Source organism: Gossypium hirsutum, chromosome A08, assembly GCF_007990345.1.
Source record: "Gossypium hirsutum isolate 1008001.06 chromosome A08, Gossypium_hirsutum_v2.1, whole genome shotgun sequence".
NCBI classification, from domain to species: domain Eukaryota; kingdom Viridiplantae; phylum Streptophyta; class Magnoliopsida; order Malvales; family Malvaceae; genus Gossypium; species Gossypium hirsutum.
This window is the reverse complement of record NC_053431.1, coordinates 16441480-16458188: the sequence shown is the minus strand read 5'-3', so window position 1 is coordinate 16458188 and position 16709 is coordinate 16441480. Positions and strand designations below refer to the sequence as shown.

Sequence of the window (16709 nt, the reverse complement as noted above, 5' to 3'; positions counted from 1 at the left end):
ATGATTCACATGCCAATTCACGTGTATACCATGTTAATAAAGTTAAAAAATGTTAACTTTTCTATTACTTTTGGGGTGATTTAACAAAAAAAATAAGGTTAAAGGCTAAAAAGGACAAAAAAAACTAAAATAAATAGCTAAAATGACTTTTTTATAAAGTTAGACGATTAAAAAAATTATTATGCTTTTTTTTTCTTTTTTATATCATTATGCCTTTTTTAATTGCACCACACCTATTTTGTTTTTTTTTTCGACCCTTAGGCTGCGTTCTTCTTCCCGTTTTTAATGAGCTTTTGCTCAAAAAACACTTCTTAACTAAAGGCATTACAGAACAAACACCAGTATAAAAAGAATTTTAACTTAAAAAAAGTGCTTTTGCACAGATGGAGAAGCAGAAATTTTTGGCTTTTCTCAGCCAAAAGTGCTTATTTGGCTTGTATTTACTATTTTAACCTGTTAGCTTTTTCTATACGTCAGAATATTTTTTCCCTTTTACTCTTTGTTCTCCGAACTTTACTCTTAGAAATATTTTTTCTATATGTTAGAATATTTAATTATTATATTTCAATATTTCAATATAGTTTATATATTCTAATTAAATTTAATAATTAATTAATATTAATTACTTAGAAATATTTAAAATTAATATTGTATATTAAAATATTAACAATAAGTTATAATAAAGTATTTTTTATATTTTTGCTAAAATATCATAATATTAACTAATTTGAACATTATTTAAATACATATTTATTACTTTATAATATAATGTCTAAAATAGACATTTTATTTCTTAAAAGCACTTTTTAACAGCAATATCAAACACTTAAATTTTTCAAAAGCACTTCTCAAAAGCACTTTTTCACAGCACTTCTCAAAAGCACTTTTCAAAAGCATTGCCAAACTGGCCCTTACTCTCTTCAGTTTGCTTTTTCACTTCTGCCGCAGTCTCCTATTATCTATTACACCCTCGCGTTTTTGTCGTTTCTTTTTAGTATAACTCCAGTCATTTTTTTCTATTTTAAGTACACCATTCTTTATTGGGTAAAGCACAGAAATGATCACTGAAGTGTTGTCTGCATTCTATTTTGGTCACTTAACTTTTAATTTATTTTATTTTACTCACTAAACTATTCAAAATTAAATATTTCAGTCACAAAATGTTAACAGCGGTTCGAAATTTGATTAGAATGTTGATGTAGCCTTTTTTATTAGTATAAAACAAATTTAATAAATTTAGTTCTCAATGTTTACAAAATTTTTCATTTTAGTTCAAATTCTAAAAATATCAATCAATTTGGCCTTCAACATTTATACAATTTTTTTAAAAAAATTATAAATACAATATTAGGTCCAAATCAATGAAAAAGATAATACAAAATTGGTTCACCAATTAAACCAACAAGGGAGTTGAATAAATTTGGAAAAAGATCCAAAAAAGAAAATTTTGCAAAAAGTGTGTCATTCATTCAAAATTTAAAGATTTGAGTATTACCTATCATGATCAAAAGTGAGCACAAGCTTGGGTAAATTGCCTTCCCTTTGTGTTACTTTGACCCCAAAGCAACTGCAACAACCATGCTTGAGTATTTGCAGAAGAACATGAAGCAATTGGATTCTAAGTTTTGTGAGCTATCTTAATACAAGGGTTAAAACTGCACATTGCTAACTTAAAATTCTTTAAAAATTAAAATTTGTTATTTTGTAAATACTGAGAGTTAGATTTATTGAATTTTTTAGAATTTGAACTAAAATAACAAATTTTGTAAATATTAGGGCTAAATTTATTAATTTTTTTATATTTAGGATCAAATTGATATAATATGTAAATATTAGAATATTAAATTTATTATTAGACCAACAAAAAAAGCTCACGTCAACACTTCTCTCACTTCTCAAACTGCGATTAACGTTCAATAACTAAAATATTTGATTTTTTGTATTTTAGTGACCAAAATAAAACAAAGGTAATACTTTAGTGACTATTTCTATACTTTATTCTTCTTTAGAGTGAATTTGGATGATCAGTGCATTTATCTGCGATTAGTATAAAAATAGTAGTGATAGTGAGATTAGAAACTATAGCGTGAAATAAAAAGTAAATTAAACGCATGACACATCTTAATTTTCTTTAATTAAAAGAAAATCAAATACAGTATGAAAAATGACACATTTTTCCTAACTTTATTTGTCAAACCTTTTTTACCGATATCTGTCAAGTGTTTAAATTCCACGAAATGAATGAATTAGTTTTTTTTTTTTAAAGGCAATAAATGTAAATGTGAACACTTTTAACACTGACAGCTAGGGAGGCCACTTCAAGCCAGCATTGCCATACACTCGTAACCAAACAACCCACTTCACATCTTCCTAAGAAATTAGAAATCATAACGTCCCCCTTTATTTAAAAATATTCATAACGTCCTAACATAAAATTCTAATATTTAACATTATTATTATACAATTTTAATAATAATAATAAATATTTATTATTTTATAAAAATATTTTTTAATTGATAAAAATTATATTTAGGTTTTTTCTTTAAAAAATCATTATAACAATTTAATTAGTACATGAATTTTATTTTATAAAAGTATGAATTATGAGTTTAATTATATAAATAATAGGTTATTAGTGTTGAGAGACATTAATAAAAAAAAAGATAAATAAATAATAGGTTAAATTGCAGAGGGAAACTTAATAACTGATCTTTGCGCAATTCTTCACTTTCTGTTTTTTTTTTCCTTTTATTCCCTCTTCTCTTCTCTTCTCTGTTTCTGATTCTCTCTCTCTCCTATTTGTTTTATTGTTTGGCAACGCAAGACCCGAACCAGAAGGTGGTTAATTTTTGCAAATTAGAGAAAACCCAGAGAGGAAAAACCTCCTCCAAACCCTTCCTTTTCTCCATCGTTTGACATTGATATGGTCGAGACGCGACGGAGCTCTTCCTCTTCCAAACGCCCCCTTTCCTCTCCCCCTCCCACTTCTTCTAAACGATCCAAGGTCTTTTCTTTCTTATTCCTTATGGTTTTTACTTTGCATGTCTGTCCTGATACGTTCTCTTTAGATTTGAATTCCAGACTGATAGGCTTTTCTTTTTTTCTTTTTTTTTTCTTTCCCTTTAGGCATCTGAGCCGGCTTTGTCGTCCAACAATGGAGCTGCGGTTTCTGGACCGGTTAACGAAACCTTAGGTCCACCTAAGGAATCCGGGTCGGACTCACGGGTAATGGAGCTCCGATCCTCTGATCTACGGGTGTCCGATGCGGCTAAGGCCGTTGATGCGTCTCCCATCGATAAGCCTGCCGTTGCTGATCTGGAGAACGGTACTTTGGTGGCTCCGCGGTCCTCAGGTGCCATCCAAATTGATCTTCCATTTTGTTTTGTGAGGTTCTATTTTTTATTTTTTATTTTTATTTTTTGGGTTTTGATGTGGGGGATTATTTTGGTTAATTAGGTGAAGCTGCTGTAAATGCGGATAAAGTGGAGACGGTTGCTGCAGGGCTTACTGGTCGGGCTAAGAACAGGCCAATTAAGCCTGCTAAGTTAGGTTCTAAATTCCCGTGGGGAAAGCTTCTTTCCCAGCATTCTCAAGTATGTTTTCTGAAATGACATTCTTTTTAATTATGGGCTGGTTTTTGGTTCCTGGTCCCTTTGTTTAATCGTGTTCAGTTAGAACTGCCTATTGGAATCCTTGTTCTTTTAGCCAATAAATGAAGTGAAGAAAATGTGTTTTGTCCATGAACTATTTATGGCAAAAACGGATTTTAAAACTTTGTGCAGTTGAATTTTATGGAACAAGGAAATATTACTGTATAATTTGCTGGTAAAATGATGATTTGGTTCCAATCATTGAGTGGAATCTTGGAGTTCATCATGATTTAAATCCTAACTTAAGAGAGTCAATTTGGTAGGAAAATTACTTTTAGGCTGCCTCAGAGAGTCAGCTTTCTGTTGTAGTGAGGTCTAACCTCAGTAGTCATGGGAAGGTATTCTGTTGTTGAATTTCATTAAGGGAGGATCTTCCATCAAGCCACAAACCAATCAGCCTCTTTATATTGGTTTTAATACTTCTGGTTGTTTTCATGCTAAAATGATGTGCTTCCACTTCTTATTAATGTTCATATCATCCAGAATCCTCACTTAGTCATGTGTGGCACACTATTCACCGTTGGACAAAGCCATCAGTGCAACTTATGTCTTAAGGATCACAATATTAGCGCTATTTTGTGCAAAGTGAAGCACATAGAGGTATGGATCTTTACATAATTATTTCTTAACCTTTTCGTTGTACTTTTTATTGTGTTTATGGGAGTGCTGAATTTCTGTTTCCCGATGTAGAGAGATGGAACTTCCATTGCCTTGCTAGAAATTACAGGTGGAAAAGGTTCTGTCCAGGTTAACGGTAGGACTTACCGTAAAAATACTAGTTTGATTCTAAATGCTGGAGATGAATTAATTTTCACTAGTACTGGAGATCATGCTTATGTATCCTTTTCCTTCAACATGGCTTAACAAATTTTTACAGATATGTTATTCCTCTGCCTCCCAAATGGAAGTCTATTTGGCTCCACTTTCATGTGTGTTCCATAATTGAACTTTGATGCTATATGATATTTCTCCCATCTAATAGATGCTATAATTCCTTGACGGTTACTTAGATTTTTCAGCAGCTTACCAATGATAACTTAGCAGCCCCAGGCTTACCATCTTCTCTAAGCATTTTAGAAGCCCAGACTGCTCCTATAAAAGGTATTATTGAGGCACGACCAGGGGAACCATCTGCTGTTGCTGGGGCAGCAACAATATTGGCTTCTTTGTCAACAAAAGAAAATTCTGAGATGTCCACTCTACCTTCTGGTTGTGAGGTGTCAGATGACTGTGTTCCAGAAGTTGACATGAAGGACAGTGCTAGTAACACTGATCCAGCAACTGCTTCTTCAAGGGAGAAAACTGTTCCTTCTGTACCGGAAGCTGCTAATGGAAACCCTAATCTTGATAGACTTGGATTAGATGATAGTATGGATGCTGACAATACGAAGATCCCAGGGGCAGGTTACTCTTTAAGGCCATTATTGCATATCCTTGCTGGTACTTCTACTGACTTTGATTTTAGTGGTAGTATTGCCAAAATTCTAGACGAGCAAAGGGAAATTAGAGAGATGCTTAAGGAATTTGAACCTCCTTCGGGTTTGGTATCAACCAAGCGAAAAGCATTTAAAGATAGTTTACGAGACAGGATTCTCAATCCGGACAATATAGACCTCTCTTTTGAAAATTTTCCATATTATTTGAGGTAAATCTGGTGCTTTCTGCTCTTATTTGATTTTGCACTTTTTTTTTATATTTTTTGATGATTCCTTGTTTCTATGTTTTGGGAAAACAATTTTGAATTATTGCTTTTACTTATTTTTATATCAACATTTCCACAAAATTGCAAGTCCATGTATTATTTATGCAGTGAAAGTTGTACTGAGTTAACTGCCTATATTACTGGATTTGGAGCATTGGTGAAGTTTAGTTAATTTTACTTGAAACTTCCATTGTGACAGTGATACAACAAAGAATGTTTTGATAGCCTCAACCTATGTGCATTTGAAGTGTAGTAAATTTGCAAAGTATGCCTCAGACCTTCCTACCATGAGTCCTCGTATATTGTTATCTGGTCCTGCAGGTTTGGTTGCTGTTTTCTGTTAATTTTCCATTTAAATATTGTTGGACGTTCTAATTCCTGATGAGAGTACTTTGCTATGTATAGGCTCAGAAATATATCAGGAGACATTGGTTAAGGCACTTGCAAAACATTTTGGTGCTGGATTGCTAGTTGTCGATTCTCTTCTGTTGCCTGGAGTATGCTTCTTTCACTCCTCAACTTGTTTTGATTTTTTCCTCCAATTGCATGTTAAATGGGCCGGATTGGTTTGAAATTTGCAGTTTTTGCTTTCTACTTAATTTTACCCGTATCATTCCTTTGGAAATCTTGTGCCTGTGGTTATTCTTCAATATTCTATGGATCAGGGGAAATTTTTTGGAGTCTATAATTATGGTTCGACATTAGAACTCTTGCATCACCAAGCATGTAAAACACTAAAGTTCCTTTTCAATTTGAAAGCAAATTGTGTCAAATTCTTGATGAATGTTCCTTAGAAAAGTTGTGTTTTAAATGTTCCTTGAGCTAGGTATTTGTTTGAGTCCTTTTTACTTTCTTGTGGTTGCAAAAGTTTCTTTCTTGTTTACTTTCTCATTTTCTAAATGTCTGAACATTTTTGTGGCATCTTATGTTCTATTATTTTCCTTCCCGACATAACTAGGGATCAACATCAAAAGATGTTGATGCTGTGAAAGAAACTTCAAGGGCTGAAAAGGTTACTGTATTTGCCAAAAGAGCTGCACACCCTGCTGCTTTGCAGCAGAAGAGACCAACTTCTAGTGTTGAAGCTGATATAACTGGTGGTTCTTCACTGGGCTCCCAAGCTTTGCCAAAGCAGGAAGTATCTACTGCAACATCTAAAAACTATACATTTAAGAAAGGTATGGCATTTCTTTGGAATGATACTGGAGAGTTGGCTTTGTTATTTTATTATGCCTTAGCTTCCTAAACTGTTAATTTGTTGATGGAACATCACCTACTTCTAAATGAAATTTATTTGAAAATTTTAGGTGATAGGGTTAAGTTTGTAGGTTCCGCATTGCCATCTGGATTTTCTTCTCTAGAACCTGCTTTAAGGTATATTTGTGTCATCTTTATATCCTACAGCTTTGATTTGCCAGGGTCAGTTTTCCCTTTAGTAGCAAGTACACATGTAATTTCTCTAGGGCCAAACTTCATAAAATGCATTCATTATGTTCTGCAAAAGGTTGAGTAGTTCTTGTGTGTAGGGGACCGATGATTGGTTTTCGGGGCAAAGTAGTCCTTGCATTTGAAGAAAATGGTTCCTCCAAAATTGGGGTCAGGTTTGACAGATCTATTCCAGAAGGAAATGATCTTGGTGGGCTTTGTGAAGAAGATCATGGGTTCTTCTGTTCTGGTGAGCTCTTCAGCTCATTTCTTGCAACGATTTAATTATGAGTCATTGTTGACTTGTATCCTTCTTACCCGCTGTGTTTTCACTCTATAGCCAGCTCACTTCGCTTGGAGTGTTCTGGAGGTGACGATGTTGACAAGCTGGCTGTTAATGAACTTTTTGAGGTCCATGTCATTGATTAATTACTGCAGAGCATTGGTTTATCATGCTCATATTTTAAAGTATATATTTCTGAATTGTCTCACTTCTACAGGTTACATTGAATGAAAGCAAAAGCGGTCCATTGATATTGTTTGTGAAAGACATAGAGAAGTCTGTGGCTGGAAATACAGATGTGTATGCTTCCTTGAAGAGTAAGGTTGAGAATTTGCCTGCGAATGTTGTAGTAATTGGTTCTCACACCCAGATGGATAGTCGTAAGGAAAAAGTAGGAACATAATGTTTTTTGTTCAGCTCTGCTTTTTCTTTGATGATGTATGCAGCATCTTTAAGCGTTCAATTTTGCAATTTTTTGTTTCTGCAGTCTCATCCTGGTGGCCTTTTGTTCACAAAGTTTGGAGTCAACCAGACTGCTTTACTTGATCTTGCATTTCCGGTATGTCAAGAATCGAGAATTTTTCTTTTGCCTTGTATTTCTTTTCCAACTGTCTTAGTGATCTCTAACTCTCTACATGTGTTGACCTTCAGTACGAGCATGTTTGATTATATGTTTACTTTTCTAGGTTTATACTTTGAATTTGAATGCTCTGAGTTTTTCTGAAACTTTGACATGACTGCCATCTAAAAACGTTTAGATATTTCCTCACTTGAATTTACTATGATTCATCGCACACCTAGCTATTATAATGGGTAGTTTTTCCAGTTTTGTTACCTAGGTGACTGTTCCTAGAGAGTGTCCTATGTGTTGCACTAACTTCCTTAGTACATTGCTATTTGGCAGTTGCCTATTTTTCTCGCTTTGTAATTATAACAACACACCTAATATGACTGTCAAACCTTATGCAGGATAATTTTGGTAAACTTCATGAGAGGAGCAAAGAAACACCTAAAACCATGAAACAAGTTACTCGGCTTTTTCCTAACAAAGTGACAATCCAGTTGCCTCAGGTGGGTCATGTCAGTTTCTGCATCAGTTATCCTGGTATGATTATTGAAATATTTAATTTAATATTCCTGAATCATGTTAGGATGAAGTTTTACTTTTAGACTGGAAGCAGCAACTGGAGCGTGACGCTGAAACTCTTAAAGCTCAGTCAAACACTGTTAGCATTCGCTCAGTGAGTATCGCTTAATTGTGCTTTGTTTTTTCCATGCGCTTTTTGTTTCTGCCTGTTGGTAGGAGCTTCAGTACATTGCCTGAAAGTGGCTTATGTACCTGACCTTTTGTAAAACCTTCTTGTAAGTGTAGGATTATTAACCTAATGTGACAAGAAACCGTAAGAAAGCTGAAGAATATAAACACTTCACCTTCCCCCAACCCATTCTCCCTCTCCAAACAGATAGAAGTTCCCTTTAATGTCCTTATACTTTGAAGTTGATAAACAGTATATTTGAAAATTTGAGGTACAAGTCTGTTTTTGGAAATCTTTTTAACCGATCCGTCCTATCAGATTCTCCATCAAAATGGTTTGGATTGCCCTGATCTTGAAACACTTTGCATTAAGGATCAAACTCTTACAAATGAGAGTAAGTATTCTTGAGCTCCGTACTATATACCAACTGCATAACAAGTTTATCTTCATGTCTTAATTTATAGTACCTTTTTTACCATGTAATATACGAAAGATTTCCAGGGCTTCTTTTTGAAAATTTCATAAGTCATCTATATTGAAGGTTGTTAAATATGTAAAACATTTTCCTCTGAGATCCCAACAAACAGGATTATACCTTTGGAAAGGAGTTAGTAGCAAAATCTTGTACCTGTTTGTACTTCAGTGTAACTAATCCATTTACCTTTCTAATATTGTAGGTGTGGGGAAAGTTGTTGGCTGGGCCCTAAGCCATCAGTTTATGTATTCTTCTGGAGTATTGTTGAAAGATGCTAAACTTGTAGTTTCAACTGAAAGGTTTGTACTCCATTTATTGCGGTGTATATCTCTGAAATGTTAACAGAAGCTTGGATTTTGGAGCTAAATGTCTCTGCATTTTATTTTAGTGCAAACTTTTTTATAAATTCTCTATTGCAGCATTAAGTATGGTCTGGACATTTTGCAAGGCATTCAAAGTGAAAGCAAAACTTTGAAGAAATCACTCAAGGTATGGTTGTCTTCCTTCTGTTGGGTTCTATGTGTAGTTGTTACCCTGATACGGTTATCAGTTATCGCTCTTGTTAGAAAGTTAATATTCTATTAAACTACATTTATTTTTCTTAATTCCAGGATGTGGTCACTGAGAATGAATTTGAAAAGAAACTTCTTGCTGATGTTATTCCACCAAGTGATATTGGGGTTAGTTTTGATGATATTGGAGCCCTTGAAAATGTCAAAGACACCTTGAAGGAATTGGTGATGCTTCCCCTTCAAAGGCCCGAATTGTTTTGCAAGGGACAGTTGACGAAGGTAGGTCTAACATGTAGTTTTGCTTTATTATATGTTACCTGGAATTGTGCATTTTCAAAGTAAACCCTGTTTTGTTATTTTGCAGCCCTCTAAAGGAATATTGCTTTTTGGGCCTCCTGGTACTGGTAAAACGATGCTTGCCAAGGCTGTTGCAACTGAAGCTGGTGCAAACTTTATTAACATATCAATGTCCAGCATTACTTCAAAGGTATTTTAACTGCATAGAAACTATGTCATGCACCATCTCTGTTAGATGGTTTCTGTTTGGTACATGTATGACTTATTTTCATGTCTTGCAGTGGTTTGGTGAAGGAGAGAAGTATGTTAAAGCTGTTTTCTCTCTGGCCAGTAAAATTGCACCAAGTGTTATTTTTGTTGATGAGGTTTGTTCAACCTATATATATATATTTTCCGTTTCTTGTCTGTTTTGTGTTCTCTGAAGATTAGTTGTTGATATTTTATTGTTTTTCTTGTATTGTTTTCATCTTCTTCCTGTTTATTGAATAGGATGTGTAATTTTAGTGACTTGGGTGGTTATTTTAGGTTGATAGCATGTTAGGAAGAAGGGAGAATCCAGGTGAACATGAGGCTATGCGTAAAATGAAGAATGAATTTATGGTAAATTGGGATGGCCTTCGTACAAAGGACAAAGAACGAGTATTGGTTCTTGCTGCCACAAATCGGCCATTTGACCTTGACGAGGCAGTCATCCGGAGGCTTCCTCGAAGGTAACTTGCATGTGTTGTTTTGTTGAGTCGCTCTAGTCTGACCTTACAAGGTGTACTGTTAACCCTGTTAAATGTTGTGCAGATTGATGGTTAATTTGCCAGATGCTCCAAATAGAGAAAAGATTTTGAGAGTTATATTAGCCAAAGAGGAATTGTCACCCAATGTTGATTTGGAAGCTATTGCAAATATGACTGATGGATACTCTGGAAGTGACTTGAAGGTTACCTTTCTATCTTTTTCACTTGATTTCATCGTTTTGAAATTGTAAGGGGATGTTGTGAACCAAAGAAGAGAAAAAGTAGTTCAATTGCGAATCACATGCTAATAATACATTGAACAAGCTAGCTCATTTTCCCTTACAGCTAAATATTGATTCTTAACGAGTTCTCATCTGTATTAGGGTGTCATGTTAACTGTTTTTTAACCCCCTCTCTCCCCCCCTTTGCTTTTCTAAAATAAGATTCTAATTCAACGATATTAGTAAGGCTTCTCTATTCCTGTTGACTGAGTTTTCTTGTAAATTTATTCAGAGCCACATTGAAGCTTTTAAATGGGTTAAGTTGCTTTTTCTTTTACCTATTTATATTTCCCTAATGTAAATTTCATATTGCAGAACCTTTGTGTGACTGCTGCACATTGTCCCATAAGAGAAATTTTGGAAAAGGAAAAGAAGGTCAGTCTCTAATATTTTAGCTTTATAGGTTCTATGATATGTTTGCGGCTATGAGCATATAAACTTATGATAGTTTTGCAAATGGTGCTAAAAGGTGGTGGATCTGTATCATGATGCTACTTTATTGATGGTGTCTATTATTAGTTGCGTATTTTGATTAGTCGTGTTCTATGCAATTGTGTGGGTTGGTGCCAGACTACCTTGTTCTGATATGTCAAGAAGATGATAAATATTTAAGGGTGGAGTTTGGACTGATAATTGTACCCCTTACTCTGATCTATTGCATACCTTTTATATGAAAGTTCACTTGCATGAGTACATACTGATATAACATGCAATTTCAGGAGAGAGCGTTGGCTGCGGCTGAGAGTAGACCTTTGCCTTCCTTGTATAGCAGTGCTGACATTCGTTCTCTGAAAATGGATGATTTTAAATATGCACATGAGCAGGTAACATGGTCATAAATCATTTATATATTTAGATTTTATTGTTTCTATCATCCGTTGAAGTCTGAGAAATGTAATTTTCCCCTATATTTGCTTGGCATGTGAGGGAGCTTTTAGCTTATATTAAGACATTTTATTTGGAATGCAAAAATTGTGTATGTTTTAAAGGAAGTATGTTTTGAGAAAGAAAAAGGTCTGCTAATATATAGTTATGTTTGATTTGATTGGTTATAATGGTCAGGTGTGTGCAAGTGTGTCATCAGAGTCTACAAATATGAATGAGCTTCTTCAATGGAATGAGTTATATGGAGAAGGTGGATCAAGAAAGAAAAAACAACTAAGCTACTTCATGTAGAAGAGAGGTATCTTTATTTATTTATAGCCATTCCTTTTCCCATTTCATTCTTGGATGTCACCATAAAAGGTGGCCAAGTTGAGAAATCTGTTTGAGGAATCCAATTTGCAGGTCCCAGCTTCCTTGTGTATATAGGTTTTCATAATTTTCAGGGTCTTGATGTTAGCATTTTAGAATGTTTATCGAGCAGGTTACTTTGTTAAAAGCATTTTCCTTTCTCTTTTGCTTATTTCCTCAAGTGACACCTAACTTCTCTGCCTGTACAGAAAAGTAACAAATGAGCAATGAAGTAATTCTTGTAATTTTATAACTGTGATGCCAGTCCTTGGAAATGATATATAAATATAGGTGGTTTTGGGTTAGGTTGGAGAGCCAGCTGAAGGTTTTCATGGTGGCTGTAAAAATGGTAAACCATACAAATGGTCACCCACTATGCCTGTGTTCTTGTTTTGGTCATCTAACTTTAAAATTTCATTAAGAACTAGCATTATGGAAAGCCTTTTTGTAACTGGTATAATAACACATTAATCTCAATACTTACACATTTTACTATTAATTTGATCTTAATTCTAAATAATTAATAAATTTAACCTTTTATATTTATAAATCTATCAATTTAGTCCTAAAACACATCATCATAAATAGAAATGATGATAAAAAAACAAAAAATTAATTGGGCAAGGTCTCGTTGTTTTTGGGTGGGTAATTGATTATTTTTCATTTATTTTTCCAGCTGAGAAAATTGGCAGTCTTCCTTTTTGTTGAAGCATAATGGAAAATATTAATTTTCAAAATTAAAGAGTGCAATTATCAAATCTTTCTGTTGTGACTAAAGAAAATCATAACATATGAATTAAATGAGAATGAGACAAAAACAATCGCATTGATGATAGATCACATTCATTGAGCCTAATTTAAATCTCGGTGTCAATCCTAAATTCACTTGTAATCTTTGCATTCATTTGGATACTAATTTGAAATCAATACTTGATCTGTCTCGGTATCAATCCTATCTCTTTACTCGTAATATTTGCTTCTCGTCTAGGTGGTATTCATTAATCCTTCACATTGCACCAACAAAAAAAACTTATTTTTATTCAAAAAAAAAAAAAACCAGAAGAAGAAAGAAAGGTCGTCAATGTTCTTATAATTCAAGCCTCCAATTTGTGAGCAGTGCGGCAATGGTATGGTGTATCCATCGAGAAGGTTGAAGCCTCACTCCCCGCAATCACTTCCTTAATCATATATATGGACTACCTTTTATTCAATAGTAGCAACATCCTAATTTCAAACATTATCCATCATCACTTTCTTTTGCTAATAAATTGGAGAAAAAAAAAGAGCAATGAAAAAGTTATTATTCTAGTTTTTTTTTAAAATAGAAAATAAGCACAATGTTCTTTTGTACTAATCAATTTGAGAGGTTCTCAAGAATTTCTTATCCCTTCATTCCTTTGCAACGTCCACATTTCATTCCCGATGCGTTTGGTTGCTTCAAGTTCGGTTTCATGAGATGATTCAATCTGATGAAAAAATATTTCTCGATGTGCTTCAACAATAAGAACTACCAATTCTCTCAGTTAAAAAAATGAAAAAAAAAACCAATTCTCACAGAAACGACACCTTACATTTTCCAATTAAATTTTTGTTGTTTATAATTTGATTTATGATGAAGATGTATTTAAGGATAAATTATAGAATTATAAATGTGAAAGCTAAATTGTTAATTATTAGTATTAGGATCAAATGATAGAATGTAGTATTAGGACTAAATGTGTTATTATGTAGTTAGAAAAATTACTGTTATTAATTTAATGGAAATGAACGAATTCAAATGCTAATGCTAAATTAAAATTTTAAAGTGAATAACCTAAAACAGAAATTGGAGTAATTGAGTTACCGTAAACATTGTGTTGTAATGGCATTGACGCTTGCAACCGCATGGATATTTGTATATATGAATTGATTATGTTGGATAAATTATATTGATTTTTAGTTGGATGTTGTTATAGTTTTGTGTTGGATTTTAGCACAATTTTTTTATTATTATACTAAATTTATTTTTTTGGTATAAAATAATCTAAATCCAGATTATTCTTAAAAAAAGTGAATGCGCAACTACAGATTCTACTATTATTACTAAATTTTAGTACAGCCGTATGGTATATAATATTATAGTAAATTAGTTCATTTGAAGAAAATTATGATCCTTTCTTTAAGCATAGAATGATATGAAGTTTAGGTGGAGGCACGGAATAATATTGTTGAAATATGAAAGGGTAGCAACGTGTAGTGAGATTTACATTTTTCACATTAATGTTAATAAGGAATTGATGCAATTTTGGAGATTTGAGGCATTAGTTGGTTTATGTAAATCCTCATCTGGTTGGTCGTCAGACTCGAGTGATAAGATGCTACGACAATTAACAAAAGTTACACGCAATTCATAAATAAAAAATTAATTAAACATTGATTACCTACATACATTCACATAAATCATGCTTTGCAAACAAAATCGAGTATAAATTGAGCTTACGAAAGTTATAGAGTTGACTCAGCATCAAACAAGAATCATTTTGAAACTTTATAAAAAAGAAGGAAATTGTGCAAAAAAGTCACACAATTGTGTGACATGCTGTAACTGTGTGGAATGGAGTCACACAGTCGTGTATCCAGACTGTGTAACTTACTATGGTCCGTGTGGTCAAAAATGCAATTATTCAATAAAATCATATCTTTGTGGCTAGACCATGTAACAAACTGAGGCCGTGTGAAAATTTAATGGCCAAAACTACAATATTCACATGGTGTGAGCCTGTGACAATCGGAACTTGTGCTTCTTATCATCCTATATTCATGCACACAACGTGTCACTAACTTGTGTAACACGCTTGGTACAAAAGTGTATTTAGCCTATTCATGCACTACATCCAAGCCAAATAGTCATTTGCACATTTACCTACTCAAAAACCTGCATAAATCAATAGACATCTACCAATCATCACATTCATATCAATTCAAAATAAACAATATGCCTAACATGCACCCAAAACAATCAACAAGTCATGAATCAATCTAACCTTTCAAGCATACAACAAATATTACCCAAATCATGCATATCACTTATCACTATGTAAGCTATAAACATACATTGCCTATTCACTCATAAGACACCATCCAATATGCATATTCAATTATTCGCATATAACCATTTCATGTCTATATGAAGTCAAACATTACCCTTACCTATTCATGTAATATTAGAATACTATTTTATTTATCGAAATCACATATCATTTGGCCATTTCACTACCAAACATTAACACAAATATTTAGCATTCACAAGGTTCATATTATTATCAACAACTAAGACATGTGCATATACCATACCAAAATACCAAATACCAAACCATCATCCAAAATTATAACATTGTATAATCAAAAGACTTTTAGGTACATGCCATCAATTAACAGAAGACATCACCAACTTTTGAGTTCGAGATCGTAGCTGAATGTGATATCAACGAGCGTACAAGATCAAAACCTAACCTATGCACGAAAAAAAAATGTACGCTGAGTATAACTCAGTGGTATTTCTATAAACAAATATAAATCATATTGTAAATCATACAAAGCAATGAATTGAAATCATAAGGTGCATATATCATTCAATTATTAACTATGCTATTTTATCATATTTACAACCATTTCATCATCTAATGCATTTATACCACATTTGATATCACAACAAGTATACTATCACATTTCTATTTTAATTTCAAGTTTCCAATAACAATGATCGTCATAAATCTTTATCCCAATTATTTTGAAATTCATTATTTTTTTTACATTTTCAACTCCCTATTGACTTGACTCGGACTCGACTCGGAGGATACACGGATCCAACCAATCACACCAGCTTGGCACTTAATGCATATCAGATAAATCCAAAATAGTAAGTTGCGCTGTCGGTATAACCGAAAAATAGGTGTTCCTAGCACTCCTTGACACGTAGTCTAAAAGCTCTAAACTCTTCCTATCCTATGACATGCCAATTATACCCGGCCCTGCCAAAGTTAATAGGTAACTATTTCTCAATTCCATTGATAAGCCAATACTCAATTCAATACATATGTTCATTATCCAATCAACAATACATATATATATCAATATAATTCATCTAAGTTCATATTCAATTCGCATTTACATCATTATACAATAATCTCAATCTATTCAATTTAACCCCTACTGTAAACAAAAATCAATTCAAATCAATTAGCTCAATTCATTAATTTCAACTCACCTTATGATCTTACCAAGCTATACAATTCATAATTCTGCAATTGAAATATTTCAAATTATAGAAACACAAACCGTAAACTTTGAGCTATTCGTCGACGACTTTGTCCTTTCCTTTCTTTTTGAGGAATCCAAGTCGACGTTAGCTACGGATTAACAAAAACAAAACATTCATCAATACAAAATCAAATTCACACTCAATTGCAATTTATACTATTTACATTTTATTCAATTAGTCCCTAAAATCGGGACTAACATAACTTCAATCTAAAACTCATATTTCAATATGTTCACTATAGTCATTTAGAACCTCTAATTTCTCAATTCTGCAACAAATTCAAAATTTGTTCATTTTAGTCCTATAGTAAAAACTATAAATTAACTCATAATGTAGTCCTTTTCACTCCTAAGCTAAAATTATCAATTGAACACCTAAAAATTCAAGAATCCATTAATGGAATCATTCTAAAACTTCATCAGTTACGAAAATAACACACAAGTCAACTAGATTAAGCTCCCGAGATTTAAAACATAAAAATTACAAGAAAAAACTAAATTGCACTAACTAATTCAAGCTTTGAATTTTAAAACCCTAGGGGCCCTCTCTTCTCACGATTTGCATGAA

At 33.2% G+C, this 16709-nt stretch overlaps 1 protein-coding gene across 2 annotated transcripts; it reads left to right on the top strand.

Moving 5' to 3' along the window:
- The first annotated feature begins 2686 nt into the window (after positions 1 to 2686).
- On the top strand, positions 2687 to 11952 carry LOC107928822 (uncharacterized). Of its 2 annotated transcripts, XM_041074423.1 has the most exons (28): positions 2687 to 3004; positions 3127 to 3352; positions 3457 to 3593; positions 4134 to 4250; positions 4341 to 4487; positions 4661 to 5295; positions 5552 to 5673; positions 5758 to 5849; positions 6311 to 6530; positions 6660 to 6726; positions 6879 to 7027; positions 7118 to 7188; positions 7278 to 7451; positions 7548 to 7619; positions 8030 to 8131; positions 8212 to 8301; positions 8635 to 8710; positions 8994 to 9090; positions 9211 to 9280; positions 9403 to 9582; positions 9668 to 9790; positions 9882 to 9965; positions 10126 to 10310; positions 10393 to 10531; positions 10925 to 10984; positions 11329 to 11433; positions 11672 to 11792; positions 11897 to 11945. In XM_041074423.1, exons 1-27 carry the CDS (start codon positions 2924 to 2926, stop codon positions 11783 to 11785), a joined length of 3735 nt encoding a protein of 1244 aa, XP_040930357.1. In that variant the 5' UTR covers positions 2687 to 2923; the 3' UTR covers positions 11786 to 11792; positions 11897 to 11945. The 2 variants fall into 2 exon arrangements, with proteins under 2 accessions (XP_040930357.1, XP_040930356.1); XM_041074422.1 differs by having other exon boundaries at positions 11672 to 11952.
- Positions 11953 to 16709: the final 4757 nt, after the last annotated feature.